The sequence below is a fragment of the Gavia stellata genome, chromosome 8 (assembly GCF_030936135.1).
Source record: "Gavia stellata isolate bGavSte3 chromosome 8, bGavSte3.hap2, whole genome shotgun sequence".
NCBI lineage: Eukaryota > Metazoa > Chordata > Aves > Gaviiformes > Gaviidae > Gavia > Gavia stellata.
Genome location: NC_082601.1, coordinates 21,766,831 through 21,793,008, shown reverse-complemented (window position 1 = coordinate 21,793,008; position 26,178 = coordinate 21,766,831). Strand labels below are relative to the sequence as shown.

The window sequence follows — 26,178 nt, the reverse complement described above, 5'->3', positions numbered from 1 at the left end:
AAAGAGAATTATTGAATGAAAAAATATTAATTTCTTGCTTGTTTGTGGGAGTTTTGAACCAGTGACTTCAAAGACAACTGCCTGACCTTAAACTGGGTCAGCTTTAGGAAAGTGGTCATTTGTCAGCAGCCACAGACTGAGGGGGGAAGCAAAATCATGGATTTCAGCAGGATCCTGAGAGACACTTTGAAAATTCAGATTGCTATGCTGTGGCTCCAGTGCAGACTGTGTCTGGTATCATCTCTGCTGGCACCTGAAGACACAAGGACATTAATGGAGTGTCACTGCTTGTGCAGACAACTGTACCCCAGCCTGGATGGCTTTGTCTGGATTGTTTTGTTTTCTTTTGGGTTTTTGTTTTGTTTTGTTTTGTTTTTACTGATTGATTGTGGGCTTTTTAGGTTTTTGGTTGTTTTGTTTTGACTGGCAATTAACTTGCCCATATTCTTTCCAAATTTTAGAAAATGTTTGTTCTTTTATTTGTTTCTTTTATTTAATAAGTATAGTTAAATTAAACTTAAATTTGGAAGGTGTAATAAGGTGACTCTTTAATTGTTTCTTTTATTGTAGAGTGCAGTGTTCAATATTATTACACTCATTTGTTATTTCAGCAGCTCATTTCCTGACACTTGATTTGCTCCATCTACTTCTTGAAGGTTCTGTTACTCAATATATTATGTTGACCCCTCAGTTGTGCAAAGCAAACAGTATTCAATAATAATATTTGTTATTATTATTATTGAATAATAATATTCATAACTTGTTTTAAAGTATTAATTGCGCTTTGTAAGGAAGCTGTAATGTCTGCTGAACAGCTGCTACATCTTTTACTTATTATTAATCTGAATAAAGGATACTGGCCGCCTTAGTGTGTTTTAATATAACTTGGTTTTGTGGAAGGAATATCTGATGAATCTAGGTAATTTACTCTTGCTCTGATAGCTGTGTTAAATCTAACCCTTACCTGGAAATTATCGAGCAATTGAAAGTACCTGGTTCTTCACTATTTTTTATTTAAGAATTGGGTAACAAAATCTATGCCTTCTCACCTTTGATAGTCAAGATTAAACATCAGCATTAGGTGTTTATAAGATACTATTATCTAGTATCTATTCTAACCCACTCAAATTTGGAAAAGTAACTAAGGGTTGGCAAAGTTGAAAGACAACCATAGGAGATACGTAAATTAACAACAAAAAAACATTTAATGTACACTAATTCATAGTCAGTAAGGAAATTGTCTTTCATTTTGTAGATTATTTCAGCTCATTCTTTCAGACTTTCCCTTTAAATGGGAGCAGTTTATATTGGAGTTGTTAGATAGCTGCATTATTTGATGAGCCTTTGATAAGTCATTGGTGAGAAATGAGGTTAGATTTATACCAGAAGACTAACAAAAGATAGATGTGAGGTACTTGAGGAAGTTACAGGTTTATTGCTAGACATGGGTTTGTGTTTTCATGTTGCTATATATCTGTTACAATCCATAATGCACCTTAAAGTATTCAAAACTTTTTTTTTTAAAGTCATGCAGTTAAAAAAGCTAACGATGCTGGGAAAAATTGCTTACCCAGAAGTTTTCGTGTTTGACCTGGTATGATTGATTATTTTGTTTGGTTTTGTTTTGCCTGCAGCTTCTTTCTGAAAGTATATCCTAGATACATATTTAGCATCTAGTGAAGAGCAGGAATAACCTTGAAAATTAAATGCAAGGAAAAATATATTTCTATTATTTTAAAGGACTACTTACTACCATTTAGAGGATGCTTAAAGCTGTAATATACATAGTGTGGGTGTACCTTTCTGTCTTTTGGGTTTTTTTTTTTTTGGGGGGGGGGGGGAGTTTGGCAGTGGAGGGGTTTGAGGGGTTTTATTTGTTCATGTGTTTGGTTTTTTTTTTTTTAAGTTCAGGCCCAAGTCCAATATACCTCTATGAGCTTCGGATATTCTGCTAATTTTACCTCTTTCAGTATGTCTTTGGATATGCTTAAAGCTCTAATCAACAGCTATAAATGTTATGTTTTGCAAATGTGTGACATATCTCGAAAACACATTTTTAAATAAGTAGGAATCCATACTTCTGCTGTTTCCAGAACTCAAACAAACTAAAGGGTACCGTGTTTTAACTTCATTGCGTACCATTCTTACTTCTCACAGGAGTAAAATCGAGCTGGATCAGTCAAGAATGCAGATCTGGTGCTTTTTAACCAGGCAGAGCAACGTGTCAGCACGTTTACACAGGTTACCTAAACAAATCATACCTATATGATCACTTTTGAGATTGATTGGCCTGCATGCTACTCAGCTACAATATATTTTTCCCCTTCCATTGCAATGTAGTGGAAACATGTGCAGCCGCTCTGCAAGCTGAGTCCCATGACTCACGTCACAGCATGGTTGAGGGCAACCCCAACATGTTCCTCTCTCTGTTACGTCTTTGGTATTTTCTGTACTACTTCCATGGCATAACCTGCATGCTGTGTAGGTTTTTATTATTGTTAACTGAATTATTAAGCATCAAGACTGTTCAAGTTTAAAAGAGGTTAACAGCCTATGATTTTATGAAAATGGAAAGGTAATCTTCAGTTGACTTTTTCTGTTCATCTGTTGAACCATGTTTTTAGCTGTCATGTAATTACGAACATTTTCTGATCATGTTCATTTGACCAATGCCTTTGTAATATTACATCTATACAATTACTTGTATGCTAAAATGTTCATATCTTTTGGTATAAATTGTTTCATGTTTGTTCACAATGTTTTTATAATTTACATTCCAGTTTTCTCATATAAAAGAAGCTAAAATACAGGATGAAAAATACACTCCTGGGAACAATCAAACATATATTTTTTTATACATAGGCATAGTCCTTTTGAATATGGATGTAATAATTTAGTTATATTCTACTCATAAAGTTTGTGTATGTCTGTAAGATTGGAAGTTAGGGAATTATTTATATCAGTTTTGCTCTTCATCATCAATAATTGTTTCTTTGTGAACTTAATCCAGTTGCTTTTTCTTTTTTTTTAGAAAGACAGACATAAAACATAATTTCAAGCAAAAAATCTATGTAGGATTCTATATAGGTGTCTAAATATAGCTGGGTATTTTAAAATTATATAAGTAAGGAAGTTGAAGCAAGAAAGAAATATAAAAATTAGGAAAATCCAGGATAATGCTAAAATTATGACAATTGTTAAAAAGACAAAATAGGAACTAGTACCCTCCCAAACCTCTAAACTCAGGAACTCCAGAACTGTAAAACAAACCTTAATTGTACCTCATGATCTCTTCTGAATAGCTGGGCAGTTCCACTCCTTGCCATTTAGGGGTCATGGAGGTATTCCTTTTCAAAATACAAATTTTGTTCACATGTTTTTTTGTGGAATCCTGCATTGTCTTTCATGTATCCTTTTGTACTGTATTATGTATTGGAAATATTTCAGGTCTCACATTTTTGCCCAGGGGCCTTGTAAACTAGTCAGAAAGATGGAATGGAAAAATATCTTTCTAATGATTTTTCCAAACCGTTTTAGAAAAGGCACTTAAGTAGGGGAGAGTAGAATGTGGTAGTATCCCATCGTACTGGTGCTAAGTATGGGGGGATGATTCTGATTTGATGGATATTGTCTATGTGACACTGCTCCTGCTTCAAGCTTCTGCTGTCATGAATCCGGACAGGTGTAGAACAGCATGCAAAATAGTAAACCAGGGGCTTGTAATCATTTGACTGAAAAATACTTGAATCTTTTTGGAATCTTTTTCATTTGGATGCCACATTGGCTTACTGTAACCTTCCTTGCATAATAAGGTGATGCTGTTGTTTTAAATAGATATGCATGCCATTTTTTTTTCTAAGTTATGTAGAGTAGGAGAGGTAGGTTTTGGGTTTAGTGTGGTGAAAGAAAACTAAGTATTTTCTATGGACAATACTTTTGGTTTCTTTAAAAAGTAAATAATTTGTAAGCCTTATTTATAGACATAGTTACTTTTTTTCAGAAAAAGATAAATAAAAAGATCCTAGTAAAATTGACTTTACCAACTGTGCTGACACTGAAGAGTACCATACTCAGTGATAAGTCAAGCTGATGTAGTAAAGATGATGATTACAAAAATGTGCTTTGTGTCCTTTTTGTTTAATTAATAGTTAAGACTAAATGGAAAAATAGTTTGTTTTTATTGAAGAAGTGTTTTCTGCTGAAAATAAATCTGGTTATGCAGGTAGATATTCAATTGATGGAATATAAGCAGCGTAACACAGGTGTGCTAAGGGTTTTCTGTTGCATTTCTATGTAGTAATATTTTTGGATCCTCTTTTCTAAGAGGTTCCTGAACATACGCTCCAAAGCGCTGTTATCAACAATTGTCTTTCACATTTTTCTGCAGTTCTTTACCTCCTTCTCCAGCAAAAAGAGACTCAGTCTACTTAAATTTAAAAGAAAAAAGAGAGAGAGATCCTTAGTAAATGAGAAGATGAGAATACGCAGCATAGTCTTCCTGTTGGTTTTTTTTGGTTTGGTTTGTTTTTTTTATTATGCAAGACAATGTTTCCCTTTTATTCTTCGTATTAACAGCTATATTGCTGGTACATTTGTTCTTTGCTTTGGAGGCTAGGAAACATATCAGATTTTTCATTTACTATTTGAATATCAAATATCAACTTACCAACTTACAAGTTGAATGCACAGTAGGATGCACCATGTGAATGATCAGTGGCTTACTTATTACTAGCTCTTATTACAGAGTTTTCTTTGAAGTCATTATCTGCAATTTTGTGTACGCTTTCATTTATTATTTTTAAGATGATGCTCACTAAATATTGACTCTTTACTAATTACCTCAAGCAATCCTAAGTGGCTTCAGTGGGACAATTTGTAGTAATAACATTAGTCTTGCAAGTATTTGTGCTATCATACCTTGACCCCTTCAGGAAAAAAAGGTCATCAGCTCCATGGCCTTATAACAGTACAGCAGATATTTGTATTGAAAAAATCAATGTATTCAAAATCTGAATAGCTTTTCACTGCCAACAGTGAAAAAGAAAAAAGGCATATATTGAGAGAATTTTCTCTAACACAGATGTTTTAGCTGCTGATTTGCAGACGTCAAGGCAGCTAATCAACTTTTGAGTACATGAGTTGACCCATTCAATCCAGTGCTTAGTGTATATACAATGAGGGCCTCTTAGTTTGGTAAACTTTGAACAGCAGCTAAGTGCCCTGGAGAGTGAAGGATGAACATTTCTGTCTGTCTTAAAAGTCCTGTTTCTGGAATGATTCACAAAATCAGTTAGATTTCTTGCAAACTTTGTACATAGCAAAGAAACTGAACAGGAAACTCTTCTATGCATATTGCTTTTTACCGTCTGTTTTTTGTTGTTGTTTGATACCTTCATCTTAGTGAAGAATATGAGCACCCCACATGAAAAAGAGAACCTATGTTTAAATAAATGTGTAACTCTTCAAGCACAGGATTATACTCTACACAGTCCTTAGAAGAAAAAGGGAACCAGGCTACCTGTCCTTTATATCAAAATAGTTCACTGAGCCTCTAATTTGATTCCTACCGTTAAGAAACTTGCCTTTCTTAACTAAAAACAAAAAAATTCTCTAATCTCTGATTTTTCTACCATGTACTAAATGAGATGTATAACTTCATGTGCTAAACACATTGATTCTTTTCAGTTTCTTTTCCATTTATGGTTATTCATCTTTTAATGTGTTAATTCATAAAAATCTGTATTCTTTCAGTTGAATTCATGTCATCCGCTCAAACGGTGTACTAAGTAGCTTACAGTTCAAATGACCCAGGGTCCTTCACGTTGGTTTTAATTTTTTTATTAGCAATATGACACAAAACTTCCTTACTCTTAAAAATTATATACCTTTAAAATTAGTAATTTGATTTATAATTAAATTCATTATTTCAGTTTACCCACCACTGCTGCAACATTTTGCAATATATATGCTATGTCATGGAATGATGAAAGCAGCATATTAATAAAATGATGGAGGTATACAGTGCTATCCTCAGGTTCAGTAGAATTAGTGACAGAAAAAGATGTTTGCTGTGAATATTGATATTTTAAAATTAATGCTACTAAAAATGAAAAGAGGTGTTTACTTTAAATGTGAGTAATTTGGGGGTTCTATTCCAGATAATCAGTTTCTAAAGTAGCAAAAAAGTAGGCAACATTACTGAATAATTTTTAATAAAAGTTAATGCAGAACACTGGGTTACTTTTTCTTATTAAATTGTCTCTGTCTTCTTTCACAAACATAGCAAAAAAAAATATATAAATTGTTTAATACCTAAAATAATTTTCTCCTTTCACACTTCACAATTGAGGTGTAGATATAGCTTGATTGGATAGTGCCTGTAACTTGTCTGCTTTTATATCTTAAATGTCTCTTAATCATGTAAGTCTAGCTAAATTAATGAAAATGGTGTTAATTCTACAAAACTGAGGCTGTTTTACAAAGTATGCTTACATCATTCCCTACAGACATTTAGTTGTGTGAATTCATTACTGATGTTATATACTTCTTGATAATAACATTGTAAAATGTCAGAGAATGCTGTGACAAAAACTACTTTGACTTAGTTTGGTACTCATACTCAGATTAAGTGTACAGTACACCATGTCTTCCTTTAAAATCTCCAGACTATGGATTTTTGCAATACACATGCAGATTACAAAATAAAAAATAAATTAAGGCTCATTCTTTTATTAGTAGGTTTTTTCGTGCTAATGTGACTTATGTAATTTTAATTATTAAAACAAAAAAAATATCCTTTCTTTCTGGGTGTTAACTGTACAGGTATGTGTACCAGAGTAATGGGTAGTTTCAGAATGCACGATGTAATACATATGTGCATTGGCAAAAAGGAATGCAAATTAATGCCAGTTGAAATGTATTTATCATACTTTTTCCTTTTTGAAACTTATCAGTATATATGAAAAAACATAAAAGGTGTTCATATCGTAGTGACACAAGTTAATATAGGGCAGGCTTAATTTGTTTTATGAATGTGTTGAGTGTAATGTTCAAATTCACATCTGAAACAAGGTTTCATATTAATCCTGATTTTACTTTAGCATTTTCCAATCTAGATCATAAGAATGATCTTAATATGAAATATAGCTAAATTATCTGTGGTCAAAGGTAACCAAATTTTATTATAAATTGTCATATATGCCAGAAGTGGTTAGCTTGCATCATACTGATGTTTAAGATGCCAGCGAAAAAGAACTGATAATTTATTTACTTTATTTTTATATTATGAATAATGGGCACTGAATTAAAATCAGCCCTTAAAAATCTGCTGTATTTTCTCCCTTGGACAGTTTACCCTGACAGTTCACAATTTAAAGTTTTTTGCTGTCAGGATTTACCGTCTTCAGGTTGAGGAGACTGCTCTAATGAAAGTAGCTACCAACATACACAAAGCATACAGTATAACTGGTATTGGTTTAAAATGTAGCAAGAGAAATTATAGTAAGAAAATAATAGTAGAAATAATAGAATATATGTCAGAAAATCTAAGTGGTAGTAGTTAATTTTGATGAATGGTAACACTGTACAATATTTAGACCAGAAATTCTGAAATTCCATGGAAAATTGCACGATACGCCTTGCAATCTCTAGGTAGAAAGTGGATGATTTATGCACATTTCAACAGCATTGACTGCTATATGTGGATGTTTGTGTGTATTTCTGGTGACAAATATTGTTCTTTTTATTACTTGCACACAGTGTTGCATGCTTAAAGTTAATTACAGTTCTAAAAATTTAAATATTAGTAAAGTATAACTGTTACCGAATTTTATTTTCAGAAGCTAAATTTTTCCAGCTCATCTGAAGGAAGTACAGTTAATTTAGCTCTCTTTGGAGAAGAAAAAGCTGAAACTGAACCAGAAAAAGCATCGGAGCTACAGGCATGCTTTACAGAAGGTGTGTTTTACAGAAGGTGTGGAAATAAAATTTGGGGTTAGCAATTAGGTTTTGATTGTTTGCAACAATCACTGACAGTTCAAGGAAGCTATTTGCTACAGCAGTCCTGGATCCTAGTTTGACAAGTCTTATGATATGATTAATTTTGCCTATTGTAGATAGTTGTACTGAAGTCCATGGAGCCATTTGTGTGATGCAAAGTTAAATATGTGTGTATGCGAACATTTATAATATTTTTAAATAAACACTAGGCACAATTCTATAAACGGATTCTCAGCAATCAGTAATCCTGTTGATTTAAATGACATTCTCAGTAGTGAAATCTGCAAGACCAAATCCTACACCAGGATCAGTCCACTGAGAAATTTAAACCAGAATCATGTGATTACCCATGGTCCCTTCATAGTGCTAGAAAGCAATCCAGTGGATGATTCAGAAAGTTTGATGCAAACAATAGGGTTATTATCTTGACATTACACCATTAATGGGGGGAGGAGGTGCATAAGTATAATATGGGATGCAACAGGTGAATGAGATCTTATGTGTTTATTCAAGTAAACAAGTCTTAACAGCGTACTTGCTTGTTCTTAGAAGTTTCCATTTATTTTAGTTCTGTATAGCTATATCTGTTAGGGGACTACTGAAATGTACTGATAGGAATGTATTTCCTGTTTTTGTGATACTACAGATTTTACCTTCCATTTAAGTCATGATTGAAATAATTAAAAACAAAATATGTTCCAGGATTAACTCTCCTATCCTATCCATGCTTTTTGATTTATGAAGACACCTTTGACTTACGCTAGGAGTCTTCCTTTGAAAAATTATTTCATTCATCTTTAAAAAAACAAAATTGTTTTGGAATGTGCGACTATATTGAATATATCAAGCTTTTGATTAAAAAAAGAAAGTGCACTTCTTTATCCTTATATTATGTGATGTCTATCGATGCTTGGGCATAAGATTAATTTTCTCATAATGTAGGCATTTTGAGTAGTTAAAGGTCAGGTAAATCATCCTCTTCGCAGTGGTAGCTGTTTTATCTGAGCTGATGAAATATAGCGTAACTTACTTGTAAGATATGAACTTAATGACACTCACAGGAAAACAAGAATACAGCCTTTGGGACCCATTAAAATCGTTTAAACTTGGCTGTGTTTCTATGTGATTAATCATTTTTAAAGAAATAAGGAGAGACTACTATTAGCCAGGCAGATACTGAAGTTCATTGAAAACTGAGCCTTGAGGCCCCATGATAAGGCAGGGAGCTCTCCAAGGTGAGGCAGAATTCTGTGGATGGTTGCCACAAATCTGTACCACATGGAAAAGCTCTCATAATCCTCAGTTCAGTTAAATCAGTTTATGTCATGAAAGAGGTATCCTTAGTCAGCCCTTGAAGCAGAGGTCATTCATCAGTGGAATAAAATAAGGGGTGTTTACATCTGCGTGATTTATTTGAACCTTAGCTGAGAGACAAAATTACTTTTAAAAGAAGCTGCTCTACTCTTGAACTACTTCATGTGAAGTTGCTATGGGTTTATGCTCTTTGTTTCTACTCCGTGACAATTCTCATATGTTCTCTGATTATCTGTATATAAATTTTAAAAAATGTGTTTATAAATGAAAATTAGCTCAATTAGATGACTTCTTTTGATTCTAAGCTTGATGTAGGATCAGGGTAGTAGAAAAATTTGTGTACATGCAAGTTTTCCTGCATCCAAAGTGTCAAATTGAGAAGGTAAGGATGCTTTAAGTAGCATGCAGTATCTGGAAGCACTGACCATGCCATGAAACAGGAGCTAGGTAAGAGTGATTTTGCTTTTTTAGGATAATGAAAATTCTACCGTATAACAATTTGTCATTGTTTGTATTATTAGGCTGTATACGGAAGTTTAAATGCTGTAAAGGCAGTATGGAAAGCACAGAAGGAAGAATCTGGTGGAACCTTCGAAAAACCTGCTACAAGATTGTAGAACACAACTGGTTTGAAACATTCATTGTCTTCATGATTCTTCTCAGCAGTGGTGCTCTGGTAAGTAGAGCATATACCGTAGAAACGGTACCTATAAAAAATGTTTTATCAAAGATAGTGTTATAACACATCTATGTTCATTGAGGAAAAAAATACAAAGTTGGCTTGAAAGAGAGCTTGGAACTAAATTCCCAGAATATTTTGGGTAGTGCATATAAAATAAGTCACTAAAATTCTGCTGTCAAATAACATTCTGCAGATGAATTTTTGATGAATACAAGGTGATATGTGTGTGTGAGGGTGCTTATGAAAAGGTTAAGTTTAAGAAATTATAAAAATCATACAACTGGAACAATTATTCTACTTTAAAATTGTCCCCAAAAGCAGTACAGATACTGAATTCATCCTGTTCTCAGTTAATTTTTTGCTTTGGTTTTAGTTTCAGTATTTCTGGACTGTTACATAGGAATCCTTGAATTCCTTTATACTATTCTTAGTGACATTTCGTCCTTCACACAGCTACTAAATATTGGGTTCTTTTTGGTTGTTGATTGACATAGGATTTGGTATATACTGTTATTATCTCTGCTCCGGCACCTGAAGCACCATGTCCCTTCCTTCTTCTCTGACCTTGGTGTTTGCAGGGTAGTTTCTCTCACTTTTTTTCTTCAGTCCTCGTACTGCCATGCAGTGTTTTGCCCTTTCTTAAATGTTTTCCCAGAGGCACCAGCAGCTTCACTGATGGGCTCAGCTGCTTCCTGTGGTGGGTCCATTGTGGAGCCAGCACAGGGCAGCCCCTGTCCTCTTCTCACAGTGGCCACCCCTGCAGCCTCCTGCTGCCAAAACCTTGCCACCAACAGCCAGTATTGGAATTCAGCAAAGATCAGCAGCAACATAGTATTTGGTCACTGTAGTTCCTTATTCACTTATGTTAGTTGAATTTATATGATTGGGAGACTGCCTTCTGACTGAGCCTGACTGGGCTTTTCAGGGTGACAAATCGTAATTCTGTATTGACTATTACTGAAATTTCTAAAAATCTTTTTGGCAACTTGAGTCATTATATTGTAATTCCATTATCAGGCAATGATAACATCTAAAACTCAGAAAGAATGCAATTGTAATCTCTGCTCATGCTGGCTTTTCAAGCTAAAACATCTAAAGTCGAAAGTGATTTTACTTTGCCATTTTTAATTCAGTTCTTTTGGCTTAATTTATCGTTTGCAAAGACCTATGGACATCTGACTTATATGCAACCCATTTTTCACAGGCTTTTGAAGATATATATATTGAACAGCGCAAGACTATAAAAATAATACTGGACTATGCTGATAAAATCTTCACTTACATCTTTATTCTGGAAATGGTGCTAAAATGGGTGGCCTATGGTTTTCAAACTTATTTCACTAATGCTTGGTGCTGGCTGGACTTCCTCATTGTTGATGTAGGTACTATACTTTCTGAGTAGCCTATTTATGTTGTTTAGGCAGGTCCTTTTAGGTAACTCCAATCTGATACATATATATGCAGGCAAGAATATAAATTGGGTTTAAAAGAATAGAAAATTATATACCGGTGAGTAAGATTCCATTGTAATTACTCAGTGAGTAACTAAATCTGCCTTTATGTTTACGCTGTCATTGACTCCGTGTGTTCTGTATGTGTTTTACTGCGCTGGGTCCTAACCAGTGAGTGAGGACTATCAGCTGACTGGACTTCACTCTTCTCTATTTGGTGACAGAGAACAAGGAGGAAGCAGACACATAAAGGAAGGGGAAATTTAAGTGAGCACATGGGGTTGAAGTAGGACAGTTGATCCTGGGCTTAATGAATCACTGGCAAAGAACTGCAGGGGAGAGTGGTATCAGGAAATCAAGACGACAGCAAAAGAAGAGGGGTGGGGAGCAAGGAGGCAACAATTGGAGTAAAGAGAAAGATTGAGGAAAACGAAAAGTGATGGCCTATGGATCAATGTAAAAAGGTGGAAATCGTTCATTCACAATCCTCATTTTGATTGTTATGGCGCTCACCGTGTACTAGGCTGCAAGGCTGATTTCAGTGCAACTCTTCCACTTTTCATTGACATGGACTTTCTAAAGATTCCTTTTTGGAAGCTGAAATTATTTTGGTTTTGTTTGGCTCTGTCTCCAGTCATAGAAAATGCCTCTTGTTGTCTCTCTGAATTCTTATAACAGAAAAAAGCCAGGTTTTAGGGGACAGAATTAATGTTTTTCAATGTTTATGATAAAAAGTAGTGTCAAAATTGAACTCCAAAGAAATTAATGAAATTAGTGACATTGCATGATATGTTCTCATAAAGGAGTTCTTTCTCTTTGCATAGACATTTGAGTGGAAATTCAACAAATAGACAGAGAAAAAACTGTTAATCAAATGGAATTTGGAATCTAGAACAGAAATTTTGTCTCCTACCAGTAGAATTGAAACCTACATAATGCTTTTTTTTAAATACTTTTTTGGAGGGAAAGGTACAAGTGGTGTTTGCTATCTGTCTTCCTCATTTAACTCTGCTTCTCTTTTTAGCATCAGTTATGGGGCAGGGGTGCAGAATACCCATTCTGAAAATTGGACTAACTCAGTGAAATGAGATATAACATGTTTTCTCTGGGAAATGCCATTTTTAGCTTTCTCCTTTCCTGTCCTCTCCATTCCTTTCGTTGTGAACACCCAATATATACTTATACAAAGTATAAAGTCAACATGTATTCCCAGAACAGATGTATTGATGTCTAAGAAACGTGGTAAGTATAAGAAGTTCTCCCCTTTCCTTAAGATTAAATTCTGCGAAACAAGATACCCTCAACAAGGCAAAGGAAAAATAGTTAAGACTGTCTTTGAGTGAGGCTGGATATATTCTTCTTTTTTTTATATTCTCTTTCCTTAGGGATGCCATAGACTTCTGATTTTTTTTTTTTATTGTAACTCAAATGTTAAATGAAAAAGTATGACAATTTTATAATTAATGGGAAATCAGCAGCAATCATCCCCATGGATTTTGTCGTCTTTGCATAGAATTGTTGATGCCATACTTTAGTCTCATTTCCTGTTAGGATTCTGAGATAGCATGTTTCCTGAACCTTGTGGTACTTAAATTTGCATTTCTGTTCATCCATTAAAGTTGTCATTTGTGAAAATGAAAGAAAATTATAAATAAATAAATAAATGTATTACCATTTAAGAAGTATTCAGAATTAGTATCTTTGTACAAGCTTGTATTGTGAAAGGTTGATCTTAAACTCCGTTTAAGACAAATTCTTCTTAATAAAGCATGCTGTATCTCCATATGGATAGGTATGGGCTATGCCTTTTTTCAGTGATTTCAGTGCTTTCATGTAGCCATCTTCATCTCTTGCTTGGAATGCCTACATCATATGACTCTATAGCAGCAGATCATAGAACAATTTAGCTTGGAAGGCACCTTTGAAGGTTTTCTGGTCTAGATCCTTGCTGAAAGCAGGGCCAGCTTAGAAATTGGCTCAAACCTCAAGGTTAGATTAGGTTGCTCAGGGTGATACCCAGTTTTGAATGGAGGTTCCGCCACCTTACTTGGCAATCTGTTTCCTGTGTTTCACCACCTGTACTGTAAACCCACTCCTCCCTGCCCCCATCCCCCTGAAAAAGTCAGTGGTGGTCTGCTTAGCTTTTTCTGACTTTATTGCCAGATTTACTTGTTACTGTTTTCAACTAGTAACAAGCAAATTTAACTCTTTCTCTTAACTGCTGGCATTTTACCTGTTGGTGTAGGTAACAGGCAGTGTGCTGCCCTCAACTGTTTGAATCTATCTTTGCTTTATCTTCCTGTCCTATGCCTTTATCGAGCTAAACATTGAACAAATTTGCCATACCAGTACCAGTCTAATTAAGTGTTTCACAGCAAGGCAACATTATGCAGGATCTTTTTAAGCAAACTGTTCTATACCTGTTGGTCTAAACTCTCCAACTGTTCCCTGTTTGGGAAAGAACTTACAGCATATAAACAGAAATTCTTACCCATTGTGATGTTCACAGTGTTTCCAGAAAAGGATAATGAGGCCCAAAACAAGTACAAATGCTGGTTTCACTTAGCTTTCCATGTGCAAGTTCAAAGGGTATAATGAAAAAGAACAAACATGGGATCGTGTAGTGTTTAACAGCTTGCTTGAGCTACCCTTAGAGGAAAGAAATCTGCATAAGGCTTCCTTGTGTAAATGCAACAGGAGTCAGCATCTAGAGTGGAAGATTCGTTGAGGACACAAGTCATTGACTCTCACCAGAAAACAGCAGGACAATCAGCTTTTGAGCTGTTAATCCAGCTGTATTGAAGGTTTCAAAAATTCTTGTGGATTAGACCCTTTCTCCCCCAAGAGTAATAATGCTAAAAGAGGAAATAAATCTCAAGGCACGTTAATTGTCCAAAGCACACGCAGTTTAACAAATCCAAAGTGAGATGTTTCCACCTTACGTTAACAATGTGCTTTTCTGCAAATGCCCTATTTGGTAGTTACAAGAACAGAAAGCTGAAATGAAGCTGAGGATGGATTATTTCTGACATGTATCATTACAGTGTGGTTTTTACATTGCCTCTTCTTTTTGTTACAATACACCTTTTGAATTTACTGTATTGGTGAAACTATATAATATTATTTTCTAATATTACATCGCAGAAATGTTACATTTAGCACTTTTTTCCACATATAAAAGTTCAGAGCTGGTATTAGGAGTTGTCCAAACCATGATCATACCTAGGAAGAGGAGGAAATTATTTATTTAAAAAAAACCCACAAGTGCTTGTATGTACCCACACACACATCCACAAATGGTACCAAAAAAAATTAAGCTTTAATTGTTATCAGCACCATGTGGTGAGATGAACTCTCTTCCCTCTGCTTTCTCCCTTCCAAAAAAAGAAAGCAGAAAAAAGCAATATGTTAAATTGTATTTTAGTTTCCAAAGAAAGATAAAATTACAGCATCATTAAGTAGAGATGTGCTAATCTTGCAGGAAGAGGATTTCTTGCAATGCAAATATAATAACTCCATTATCTAAGAAAATACGGTTATCTGACAGGAGTACTTGAAATAGGTTTTCTGTGTATCTTGTCTTGAATTATAAAAGTAAAGCGTAATAATCTTAAGGTCTTGATGGATTCATATGGATTAATGCTTTCTATGATAACTGTTTGTCTAGCATTTGAATTTAAAGAAGAAAAGGAACAGTCTTCTGAAACGGAGTATTATAGTTGAGTTTGTATAGGAAATCAGATTGGTGGCATAAATGAAGGTCATTCCACTCAGTGAATACGTTCTTTATCTGGATCTTCTCCCTTTTTCCCCTTTTTTAATGAAATTTTCTTGTCTTGAACTATGTGGTCTAATTATAGTTACTTCAGCAGCTGAATTATCTAGTTTTAGATAGATGGGTTATTTCACAAATACAGGTATATAGTCATCCATGTAAGGCATTGTAGTGATCACTGGCTTGTATTTCATGTATTGCATAAATGATGAGTTCCCTGAGTTAATTTAATTTTATCTAGTTTGTGTGATTTACAAAAAATGTTGCATCTTGATTTTTTTAAAATCAACCCTGATTTTATTAAAACATTGCATGCTACATTTAAAAGACATAAATAATTAGCCGTTTTCTCCTCATTGTCTATGTATTTTATAGTCTGCCATTGTTTAACCCATTTCAATACTCAAAGGCAGATAACTCTAAAACATATCTGCCAGCTTCTTGATCATTCTTGGACTTAGAGTTTTTAACTTCAGTTTTGAACTTCAAACACCAGAAACAGGGCTCTCTGCCAAATGGAGGTAAACATAGATTTTCTTCTGGTACTTGATATGATTTTTTTAAATAGTCAGATTGCAGTACTCTGAAGAGTCAACAAGCCATAGCTCACAATTAAATTATTAACTCTGTCATAACTCCACTTCCCAGGAAAGTGCTGTCTACTGTTCTATGCATTTGAGTGCATTGCTTTTAAGTAATTGTATTGACTTTGGTATTTCTTTGTGTCTGTCATGCATTTAGGAGTCACGCATGTCAGAGTCCTGTCTGACTGCATATATACCACTTACAAGTCTGTCATCATCTGCAGGCAATATGAATTACTAATTATTCATATATCTGCTATTATGTGAATTATTCTAAGTGCAAATTAGCAGAAGCAAATGCTGCTGGCTCACATTTTATCATGACTATATTAATGCATCTGTTTAGTGTTGTAACATCTTGTGCAGAATGGGATTAGGTTTTCAGTACATTTCAGGCTTTGGCTGAGTTTATTGGGAAGATGAGCTTTTATTCAAATTCTTTTTATCCAAATTGTCCTTGATTTTGCACAGGTATGATGTACATTCTTCTAACTAGCACTTTGTCTTGTGATGAAAATTCCAGAAATTAAGGTCTCCTTTTGTTCAAAATGTTCTGAAATTTACATGCAATGTTCTATTAATTTTTTAATTTTTTTGTTCTTTTTTATTTGTTCTTGCTAGAAGCTTAGGGTCCTTAGGAACTTTTTTCTGATATCCAGATCAAAGTTTTCTTCTTCTAGGAATTATATTTGTATCATGAGGCTATTAAAAAAAAAAAGGTTATTTTGTTTTGTTTTGTTTCCTCTAGGTCTCCTTGGTTAGCTTAGTAGCTAATGCCCTTGGTTTCTCAGAACTCAGTGCAATTAAATCCCTCCGAACATTAAGAGCTTTGAGACCTCTAAGAGCTTTGTCACGCTTTGAAGGCATGAGGGTAAGAAAAAAAGAAATGATGTGTAAAACAAATCCATAAAAATATGCCTAAGTATAAAATCATGGAGGAACACTGAACTGCATGTCTGTTTTCAAGGCCAACAGTAGCATGTTTGATTGTATTACATGTGTTATTCCTTTTCTGTTGGCATTACTTCAATGTATTTTAATATTTTACATTAAATCTTTTGCTGTATTTGAAAAAAAATTAATCTTTTTACTGCTCTATATATTGTTTTTAAAAAGTTTTTTTTACTGTGTTTATTTACTAGGTGGTTGTGAATGCTCTTACTGGAGCAATCCCATCCATTATGAATGTGCTTCTGGTTTGTCTAACGTTCTGGCTAATTTTCAGCATTATGGGAGTAAATTTGTTTGCTGGCAAGTTCTATCACTGTGTTAACACCACAACTGGTGAGCAATTCCCACCAGAGGAAGTCAGTAATGTAACTGTGTGTGAAAATCTTACAATCACTGCTGTGGATGTTCGGTGGAAAAACGTGAAAGTAAACTTTGATAATGTTGGAGCTGGTTATCTTTCTCTGCTTCAAGTAGTAAGTGTATAAATTTTGATAAATTAATTTTCCAGTATTCAGTTTTGTAGCAGTAACATTTAATTCCATAATTTTCAGTGTTATTTTACAATATATGAATGGATATGAGATTTGATTTTATAAATGTGTTCTATGAAGCTAATTAATATTGCTTATGGTAAAAATCTGATACATTCTATGGCCATTTTAGAAGAGGAGGAATACCTAATATGTACCACATGGATATAAAGTTCCTTTATACCCAACCGCTAGTACCTTTCCAAGTTCTACAGAAATAGAGTATCTAGTAAAAAAAAAAAAAAAAAAATGCAGCTAGGATTAATTTTCTTTTATTTGCTTGATCTGTTAAGGCATGTTGACTTAGATTTTTACCATGGTAGTCAAATAGATACATTCTAGGGTCCATCTGATCATCAAACAAAGAGAGACAACTATTGATTTAGAAAAAGTTTTTAAATTCACTTTTTCCTTTCTCCTCTTTCCCTTTTTATTATTTTTTACAAGTCCCACTCCAGTCTTTGTCTATTATTGTCAAGTGGTTTTTTTGGAGATAGTTTTTAGCTTGTTTTTAAACAGATGAGCAGTTGCAGAATTTACTAATCGGGTTTGCATGACAACCTGCTTCTGGGAAAATACTTGTGCTCCTAAGCACTTGGTAATTGTTCTGTCTTTAAAAATCTCCAACTGGTAGTATTTAGTAGTTAGTATTGTGCTAGCAGGCTACCATCTGATTGCTTCAGGGAGTAACAGCTATTGCTAAATAGCACTAGGTAATTGCATAAATTACCAGTGTAGAGGACAGCAGGGCTTTTAGCTTTTGTAACATAACTTGCATAGAATGGTTTAGCTATGTAATGTTTCCAGTAAACATACCATTCATACCTTGTTTTTACTTTTACCATAACTCACAGGAACAGGTTTGATGGAAGGCCCACTAGATGGCTAAGGAATTGGCTGGATGGCTGTGTCCAAAGACTTACAGTCAGCAGCTTAATGTCCAAGTGGAAACCAGTAACAAGTGGTGTCTCTCAAGGGTCTGCACTAGGACCAACACTATTTAATAGATTCATCAATGACATAGATAGTGGGATTGAGTGGACCCTCAGCAGTTTGCAGATGATACCAAGCTAGGCAGTAGAGTTGATATGCTTAGAGGGATGGGATGCCATCCTGAGGGTCCTTGGCAGGCTTGAGGAGTGGGCCTATGTGAACTTCATGAAGTTTAACAAGGCCACGTGCAAGGTCCTGCACCTGGGTCAGGGCAATCCCCAGTGTCAGTACAGACTGGAGGATTAATAGATAGAGAGCGGCCCTGCAGAGAAGGACTTGGGGATACTGGTGAACAAAAAATTGGACATGAGCTGGCAACGTGCACTGGCAGCCCAGAAAGCCAATCGTATCCTGGGCTGTATAACAAGAAGTGTGGCCAACAGATCAAGGGAGGTGGCTCTCCCCCTCCACTCCACTCTCATGACACCCCACCAGTACAAGAAAGATATGGACCTCTTAGAGCAGGTCCAGAGGAGGGCCAAGAAGAAGATCAGAGGGCTGGAACACCTCTCATATGAAGAACAGCTGAGAGACTTGGGGTTGTTCAGCCTGCAGAAGAGAATGCTCCAGGAGGACCTTACTGTGGTCTTCCAATATATAAAGGGGGCTTATAAGAAAGACGGAGAGAAAATTTTTACCAAGGCCTGTAGTGACAGGACAAGGGGCAACAGTTTTAAACTGAAAGAGGGTAGATTTATATTGGATGTAAGGAAGAGTATTTTTTCTAATGATAAGGTTGTGAGACACTGGAACAGGTTGTCTAGAGAAGTTCTGGATGCCCCATCATTGGAAGTGTGTCATGTGAAAGATGTTGCTGTCCATGGCAGAGGGGTTGGACTAGATACTGTCTAAAGGTCCCTTCAAAGCTAAACCATTCTATGATTCTATTATTTTCTTAAGATTTCTTGGGACTACTTATTTTCTGGAGTTTATTCTAGGACTACTTGCATATTCTGTCTGAAAAATGCCAACCCGTGGTGGCTGATTTTGGAGTCCTCCTCCAGTTTTTGGTAGTCAGAAAGTTAGAACTGAGAGCCTTGTTATAAATTGCAGTCTTTCTGTTATGCTCAGATATTGATTGCAATTTATCCCACATAGAGCTTATATGAATTTGCATGAAGATTAGAATTTATTCAGTGTTTAAGTGAATTACTTCCTCGTGTTTTACCAGACTTTCAATGTTCCTTTTTATTTTTGTGGGTGTAAATACATTGCAGAAGACAGTGTTTTATTTAGAATGTTTACAAAATTGGAGCTTTGATAGAAAATATTAACAAACTTTGTTTTTAGGCAACGTTTAAAGGATGGATGGACATCATGTACGCTGCAGTTGATTCTAGAGAAGTGAGTGCAATATAAAATTTACTGATTGAAAACAAATATAAGGTTGATGTAATGCTTCTTGAATGGCAGTTGAAATAAAGTAAATTATAAAGAATAAAAAGGTAAAACCTTGATAAATTTTCCATATAAATCTATGCACTATAAAGTAGTTAAGTAGGGTTTTTTTATATAAAGTGTTACTAATTTAATAAGTCATCTGTAAATAATAAAACTAATGAAATGTAGTTTCCTATTAATTTATGTCACTGAGATCATACAGATTAGGAAATAAGTTTTTCCTATGTCTCAAAAAATAACCCCAATAATCAAGTGACAACACCTGCAATAGCTAATCCAGAGCTGCAGATTCTGGTGATCTTAAAAACCAAAATGGCTGAATTTTGCCTGTTTGTCTGTTAATGCTGGTGTTTGTTTGCATCTCTCCTCTATCCAGCTCCTGATTTGCATAAAGTCCATAGGAACTGAATTGCTTTTGAGTACACTTCTGTCAAATTTAGTAGGAATTACATGAAACATCAAATGTCATTAGAGAGGAACTGGCAGACAGAAAGGGGAGGAACAGCAGGTCTGTGTGTGCAATTACAGACACCTGTATTAAATAGATGTTCAAGTTCAAAGATAAGGCAAGTGTAGGGTATGCTCCAGAACAGCTGGTTTTCCCCTCTTGTCAAGGAGTTGCTGTCCAGCTGGATGCAACCTCTGCCTGGTATTCTATAATTTGTCTTAACTGTTATTTTTGATGTATTGCTGTTTTTCTGTTACATAGACAGGGAAACAGCCCAAGTATGAGGACAACCTGTACATGTATATTTACTTTGTTGCCTTTATCATCTTTGGATCGTTTTTCACCCTAAACTTATTCATTGGTGTCATCATAGATAACTTCAACCAACAAAAAAAGAAGATAAGTATCACATGTTTCATTTTCACAACACTTCCTTGTTATTGAGCATTCAGCAAATGTACACAAGGATAAATATGAAAACTGAAATTTCTCATAGTAATAGAAAGAAAAAAAAGAAATCAGCTATTAAGATTTCCTTTTATTCTATTCAAAATAATGAAATAGTCTTTGCTTTTTAAGGCATTTGAAGTAATTTAAACTTACAGAGTGTCTGAGTGTTCTCCACGTCCCTGTACAGCCCAATGATATGTTTGTTGTACATCAGAAGGTGATGTATTGTTTTTTGCTTACCCTTACAGTGCTGTGACAAAGCTATGTGAAAATGCAGATGACAAACAGATGACAGGGAAGAAAAGAATATGCAAAACTACAAATATAAAAGACGATAAACATATAATGTATAGCAATATTGTGAAGGCCTAGTCAATTACAAAGTGAATAATACAGACAAGCTGAATGCTGGAACTACTGCTGTGTATTGTAACATTAGAGAGGATTAGGAAACTGTCTCATGAGTTAGTGAATTTGCAAGAGAAAGAAAATTGTTTATGTTTGAAAATGTGTGGTTTTTCTTTTCAACTGAAATTGCTTCTATGATTCAAATGAACACAGGATTGTGTCAAAAATGGCAAATAATGATGGCAAATTAAATTCTACTTGCTATTTAAACTGTAAATGCTGTGTAAGGTCTACAGCAGTCTTATTTTTCTGTACATATTTGGAGCAGAATCATACTGGAATATTGTTTTTAAAAACAAGTAAGCTAAGTAATAGCAAGGCAGTACATAATTTCTTCATTTGTGATTCTAGATGGTTTGTCAAGTTTGATTCATTGTACTGAAAAAAGATACTGCTAGACTCTACTGCAGTGGAAACTTCCAGTAAATCTTTCCACTTGAGACTGGAGTATGCAGCTTCATATGTTGCTTCTTCAGATCCTTTGAGTCTTTTGTCTGCAGACCCACATAATAGAAAGAATGAGTTTGTGGTTCCAAACCTGATGACATTATCCTCCAAGACGTTTACACCTCCCTTGGAATAAACATCAGGGGCTTCCAGTACTTAAGAGGAAGGTGGTTCAGTTTCTTATCCTTGGAGAGGAAGACTAAGGTTATATACATGCTATTGGCATTTTTGGCAGTCTGTATGTAACAAGGTGACCTTAGTCAGTAATGAGGTGATTATAAATTCTATTATGTTCGCTTGACAGACACTGTCTACTGTAGTCATTATGACTGAGAAGGCAGAGAAGGGTTCCTGCTAAAGGGCACTTTCTGGCAGTATGGTAAACACGCCTTGTACATATGTAGCTGTTGTAACTGTCGCTAAGACAGTCAAATACTGCAGATATCGCAGAGGACCACAGTTAGGCTGGGGAAAATTCTATCTACATGCTATCCTTCGGTTTCATATAGCAAATGAGGAAATGTTAGTTGCCTGTCTTTTGTAACTATAGATGCACCCATGCTCATAGAAATGTTCAGATCATGCAGTGCATGGCTACCCAGTAGTATTTTTCTTGTCATTGTTATGCCTTCGCATCACTGAGATATCTCCATTTTGGGCAATGTTGTTGAGATTTGAATGGGAAAGACTTAATGTTGCAATATACTGTCCCCATGTAGTTAAACTGTGTGCATTTCTTTCATCCCTGGGTGCATCCTACTTGTCTTACATTAGTTCCCATAGCGAAAAAAAAATGTTCCACTGTCAAATTGCTAACCATTGTGGTCCTCAAAGTCATAGAAGGTGTATCGCACCTTGAGACCATTGTTCTCCCTATGGACAGCACACTGAGACAATGATTTGTTCACTCTTGATAGCCATTACATCAGTGAGGCAGCAGAATAAATCCCCAGTTCAATGCCAGTTCCTTTATAGCTTCTTTTTTTATTTCCCACTGGGTAAAATCTCCTGACAGAGTCACATCACATTTCCACCATAATCAGCAAATTCATTTCTTGGTTTGCTTCCAAAACCCTTACTCTCTAAGAACTGAATTTTACTTGACTATTTGGCTTATGAGGAGAGCACGCTAAGCAAGATCTCTTTTGCATTCTAAATCTTCATGTCTATATGTAGCTACAGCTGAGAGATTCAAACACGTCTTCATCCAGATTCATTACTTTCTCAGTAAGATTGACACTGCATTTGACAAAGTCAGTGTGACAAAGTCACAGAATCACCTGTGGCTCTGAAATTTGTTATCAAATGCCACTGCTTTAGTGTCATGCATGCCTGGAATGTACTTACAAACAAATGCATGAAGGAAAAAAAATAAGTTACTTGTCAACACAAATTGTATTTCTGACAGGTGTTTCCGTATGAGTATTACACATACCAGTCTAGATACCCTTTTACTCAGGCTGCTGTCATATTATTCAGGCAAGAAACCCCAGAGTAAGCCCATGCTTCTGATGATCTCTGCACAATGTAGGGGGATGATCAAGCCACATACACACTGTGGAATTGCTATTGTGGCAGAAAACCATCTGAACTGAGATACCTGTACTCACATGATAAAATGTCCATCCTGAAAAGTAACTTCAGTAATTTCTTTTTCCTCATATGGTTTCTCTGAAGGCATATCAGCTCTCAGTGAATCTTTCTACCTTTGAAGCTTTTTTATTTCTGGTTGATTGATTTACAGTGTGGAGTTTATGACGTTAGATTTATAAGTTTCTATGGAATGTATATTTTGACAAGGTTTTTTTACATATTTAATTGAATTAATCAGGTATGTATTTTTTTAATAACAAATAGATAAAAGTTCTGGGGTTTCTCTCCATTCCTTAATTTGTTTTATTTTTCCGTCAAGACTTGTCAGATATTTTAACAATCTTTGATATAATTATTATATTTTGGTTTTGGTAACAATGTATAGGAATGAATATATGGTTCATAAAAACCATGTTCTGCAATGGTGTGAATTAATGGATATAAAGACTTGGCTGTAATCAGTTCTATTTTTATTATTTTACCTTGGAGGTCAAGACATTTTCATGACAGAAGAACAAAAGAAATACTACAATGCAATGAAGAAGCTGGGATCCAAGAAACCACAAAAACCTATACCTAGACCAGCGGTAAGAATGTGCTATTCTTCTGTCATCTATGCTTGGGAAGAAATTGCAGCAGTACATTAACTATCAAAAAATGTCTCCATTGACTCTAAAATGGTTGAGGCCTAATTTAAGTTAGCCCTTTATTCTGAATTGAAACATGTACATATTTCTGTTCTGCAGGAAAAATCTCTCATATTTGTTATGCTTGAGGAAGTAGAGAATCAAAGAATCTGAAGAAATGGAAGCCTGTTGGGTTTTGAGGAGAAAACTTAGAGCTGGCAAAAAAAGAAGTTACTGGACAATGCTTTTCTTAGATTTTTCAGCCTTTTGCTTGGTTGTATATTTTCGGGGAGGAAGAAGAAAATGGGAGGGAGGAAAAGGATATTCATTATATACAAAATGCTATTACCTTTTCTTTTTTCTCCCCTCAGAACAAATTGCAAGGTCTGGTGTTTGATATTGTAACAAAGCAAGCATTTGACATCACCATTATGGTTCTCATCTGTCTTAACATGGTCACAATGATGATAGAAACAGATGACCAGGGTGAACTGATGCAAAATATTTTATACTGGATTAACTTGGTCTTCGTTGTCCTTTTCACTGGCGAATGTGTCTTCAAACTGTTCTCACTCCGTTATTATTACTTCACCATTGGCTGGAATATTTTTGATTTTGTGGTTGTTATTCTTTCAATAGTAGGTGAGAAATTCTTATATTCAAAATGAAATATAGTAAGACGTATTAAATGCTTTATCTCTGTCAAGTTTTGCAGATTAGAGGAAATACTTAATTTTAATTTCTCCTGATTATTTAGGGAATGAAAAGCATACTTTAGAGGAGTAACTTTCTTAATAATTCTAGATCACTTTTAAAACTCCTTTTTTTTTTTTTTCTCTGAGTGCTGGGAAAAAAGCTAAATTTACCCATAGCAGATAAATTTTATCTCTAGTTGTAATTTCCACTAATTCCACAGGCAGAGTTGTTCTTTATTCATACTTTGTTGTGAAAAATGTAATTTGTGATAAAATGTTGCCCTTTTAATGTTATTTTTATATTTTACAGGTATGTTTCTAGCTAAGGTGATTGAGAAGTATTTTGTGTCCCCGACACTGTTCAGAGTTGTACGACTTGCCAGAATCGGTCGAATCCTGCGTCTCATTAAAGGCGCTAAGGGAATCCGCACTCTGCTTTTTGCTTTGATGATGTCTCTTCCTGCTTTGTTCAACATTGGTCTGCTGCTGTTCCTGGTCATGTTTATCTATGCAATATTTGGCATGTCCAACTTTGCCTATGTTAAGAGGGAAGCTGGTATAGATGATATGTTCAACTTTGAAACGTTTGGCAACAGCATGATCTGCCTATTTCAAATTACCACATCTGCTGGCTGGGATGGCTTGCTAGCCCCGATTCTTAACAGTGGGGAGCCAGACTGTGACCCTAATAAAGCTCATCCGGGGAGCTCTGTGAAAGGCGACTGCGGCAACCCTTCCGTTGGGATTTTCTTCTTTGTCAGCTACATTATCATATCATTTCTGGTAGTGGTGAACATGTACATTGCTGTGATTTTGGAGAACTTCAGCGTTGCTACTGAAGAAAGCGCTGAACCCTTGAGTGAGGATGACTTTGAGATGTTCTATGAGGTATGGGAAAAATATGATCCAGATGCAACACAATTTATAGAATATAGCAAATTGTCTGATTTTGCAGCTTCATTAGATCCTCCTCTTAATATACCAAAACCAAACAAAGTCCAGCTTATTGCAATGGATCTGCCCATGGTAAGCGGCGACAGAATTCACTGCCTTGACATCTTGTTTGCTTTCACAAAGCGTGTTTTGGGGGAAAGCGATGAGATGGACGCCCTCAGAATACAGATGGAAGATCGGTTTATGGCAGCCAATCCTTCTAAAGTCTCCTATGAACCAATTACAACTACATTAAAACGAAAACAGGAGGAAGTGTCCGCTACTATCATTCAGCGTGCTTATAGACGTTATCTTTTAAGACAATCAGTAAAGAAACTTTCGTTTATGTATCGGAAAGATGGGGCTGATCTGCTTATCAAAAAAGATATGGTTATTGGTAAGCTAAGTGAAAACTCATCTCCAGAGCAAATGGATATGTCTGCATCCACCACATCTCCGCCTTCTTATGATAGTGTAACAAAACCAGAAAAAGAAAAATATGAAGATGACAAATCAGAAAAAGAAGACAAGGGGAAAGACAGAAAAGGAGATAAAAAGTAAAAGACTTAAAGAGGTTGTCTGTGATGAATGTTCACAAGCCTGAGAAGATGACATTTTTATCAATAGCACTCTTATTGGAGGATTATGCCAAAATTACAAGTTTTTTACATATTTACCCACTGCTACAGTTAGTGCCTGTACCAAGACGACGACCCTTCACTACCAAACTCTCAGTCTGTAACAGGGAAACGACCTTACAGAAGAATAGTTTTTATTATCAGCTGGCAGTAATGGAGAGGAGACACAAAATTTCTACTTGGACTGTAGGAACCCTTAATGGAGTGCAAAATTACCAGTCCTAATAAGTCTGTATGTTTGTGGAATAAGTGTATCCACTG

General features: G+C 35.3%; 1 protein-coding gene across 15 annotated transcripts in view; it reads left to right on the top strand.

Annotated features, from left to right (window-relative positions):
• The window catches only part of LOC104262559 (sodium channel protein type 2 subunit alpha), a 49,431-nt gene extending 23,563 nt beyond the window's left edge, over positions 1-25,868 (top strand). For 11 of the 15 annotated variants that reach the window (XM_009818961.2, XM_059820767.1, XM_009818959.2 and 8 more), the window contains 10 exons: positions 7,839-7,956; positions 9,834-9,988; positions 11,199-11,372; positions 16,553-16,675; positions 16,947-17,228; positions 19,569-19,626; positions 20,393-20,526; positions 23,508-23,612; positions 24,023-24,293; positions 24,657-25,868. In XM_009818961.2, the coding sequence (XP_009817263.2) occupies positions 7,839-7,956; positions 9,834-9,988; positions 11,199-11,372; positions 16,553-16,675; positions 16,947-17,228; positions 19,569-19,626; positions 20,393-20,526; positions 23,508-23,612; positions 24,023-24,293; positions 24,657-25,840 (2,604 nt within the window). In that variant the 3' untranslated portion in view covers positions 25,841-25,868. Of the gene's footprint in view, positions 1-7,838; positions 7,957-9,833; positions 9,989-11,198; positions 11,373-16,552; positions 16,676-16,946; positions 17,229-19,568; positions 19,627-20,388; positions 20,527-23,507; positions 23,613-24,022; positions 24,294-24,656 lie in introns of all 15 variants that reach the window. The other 4 variants (XM_059820761.1, XM_059820760.1, XM_059820769.1 and 1 more) reach the window with 2 other exon arrangements.
• Positions 25,869-26,178: the final 310 nt, after the last annotated feature.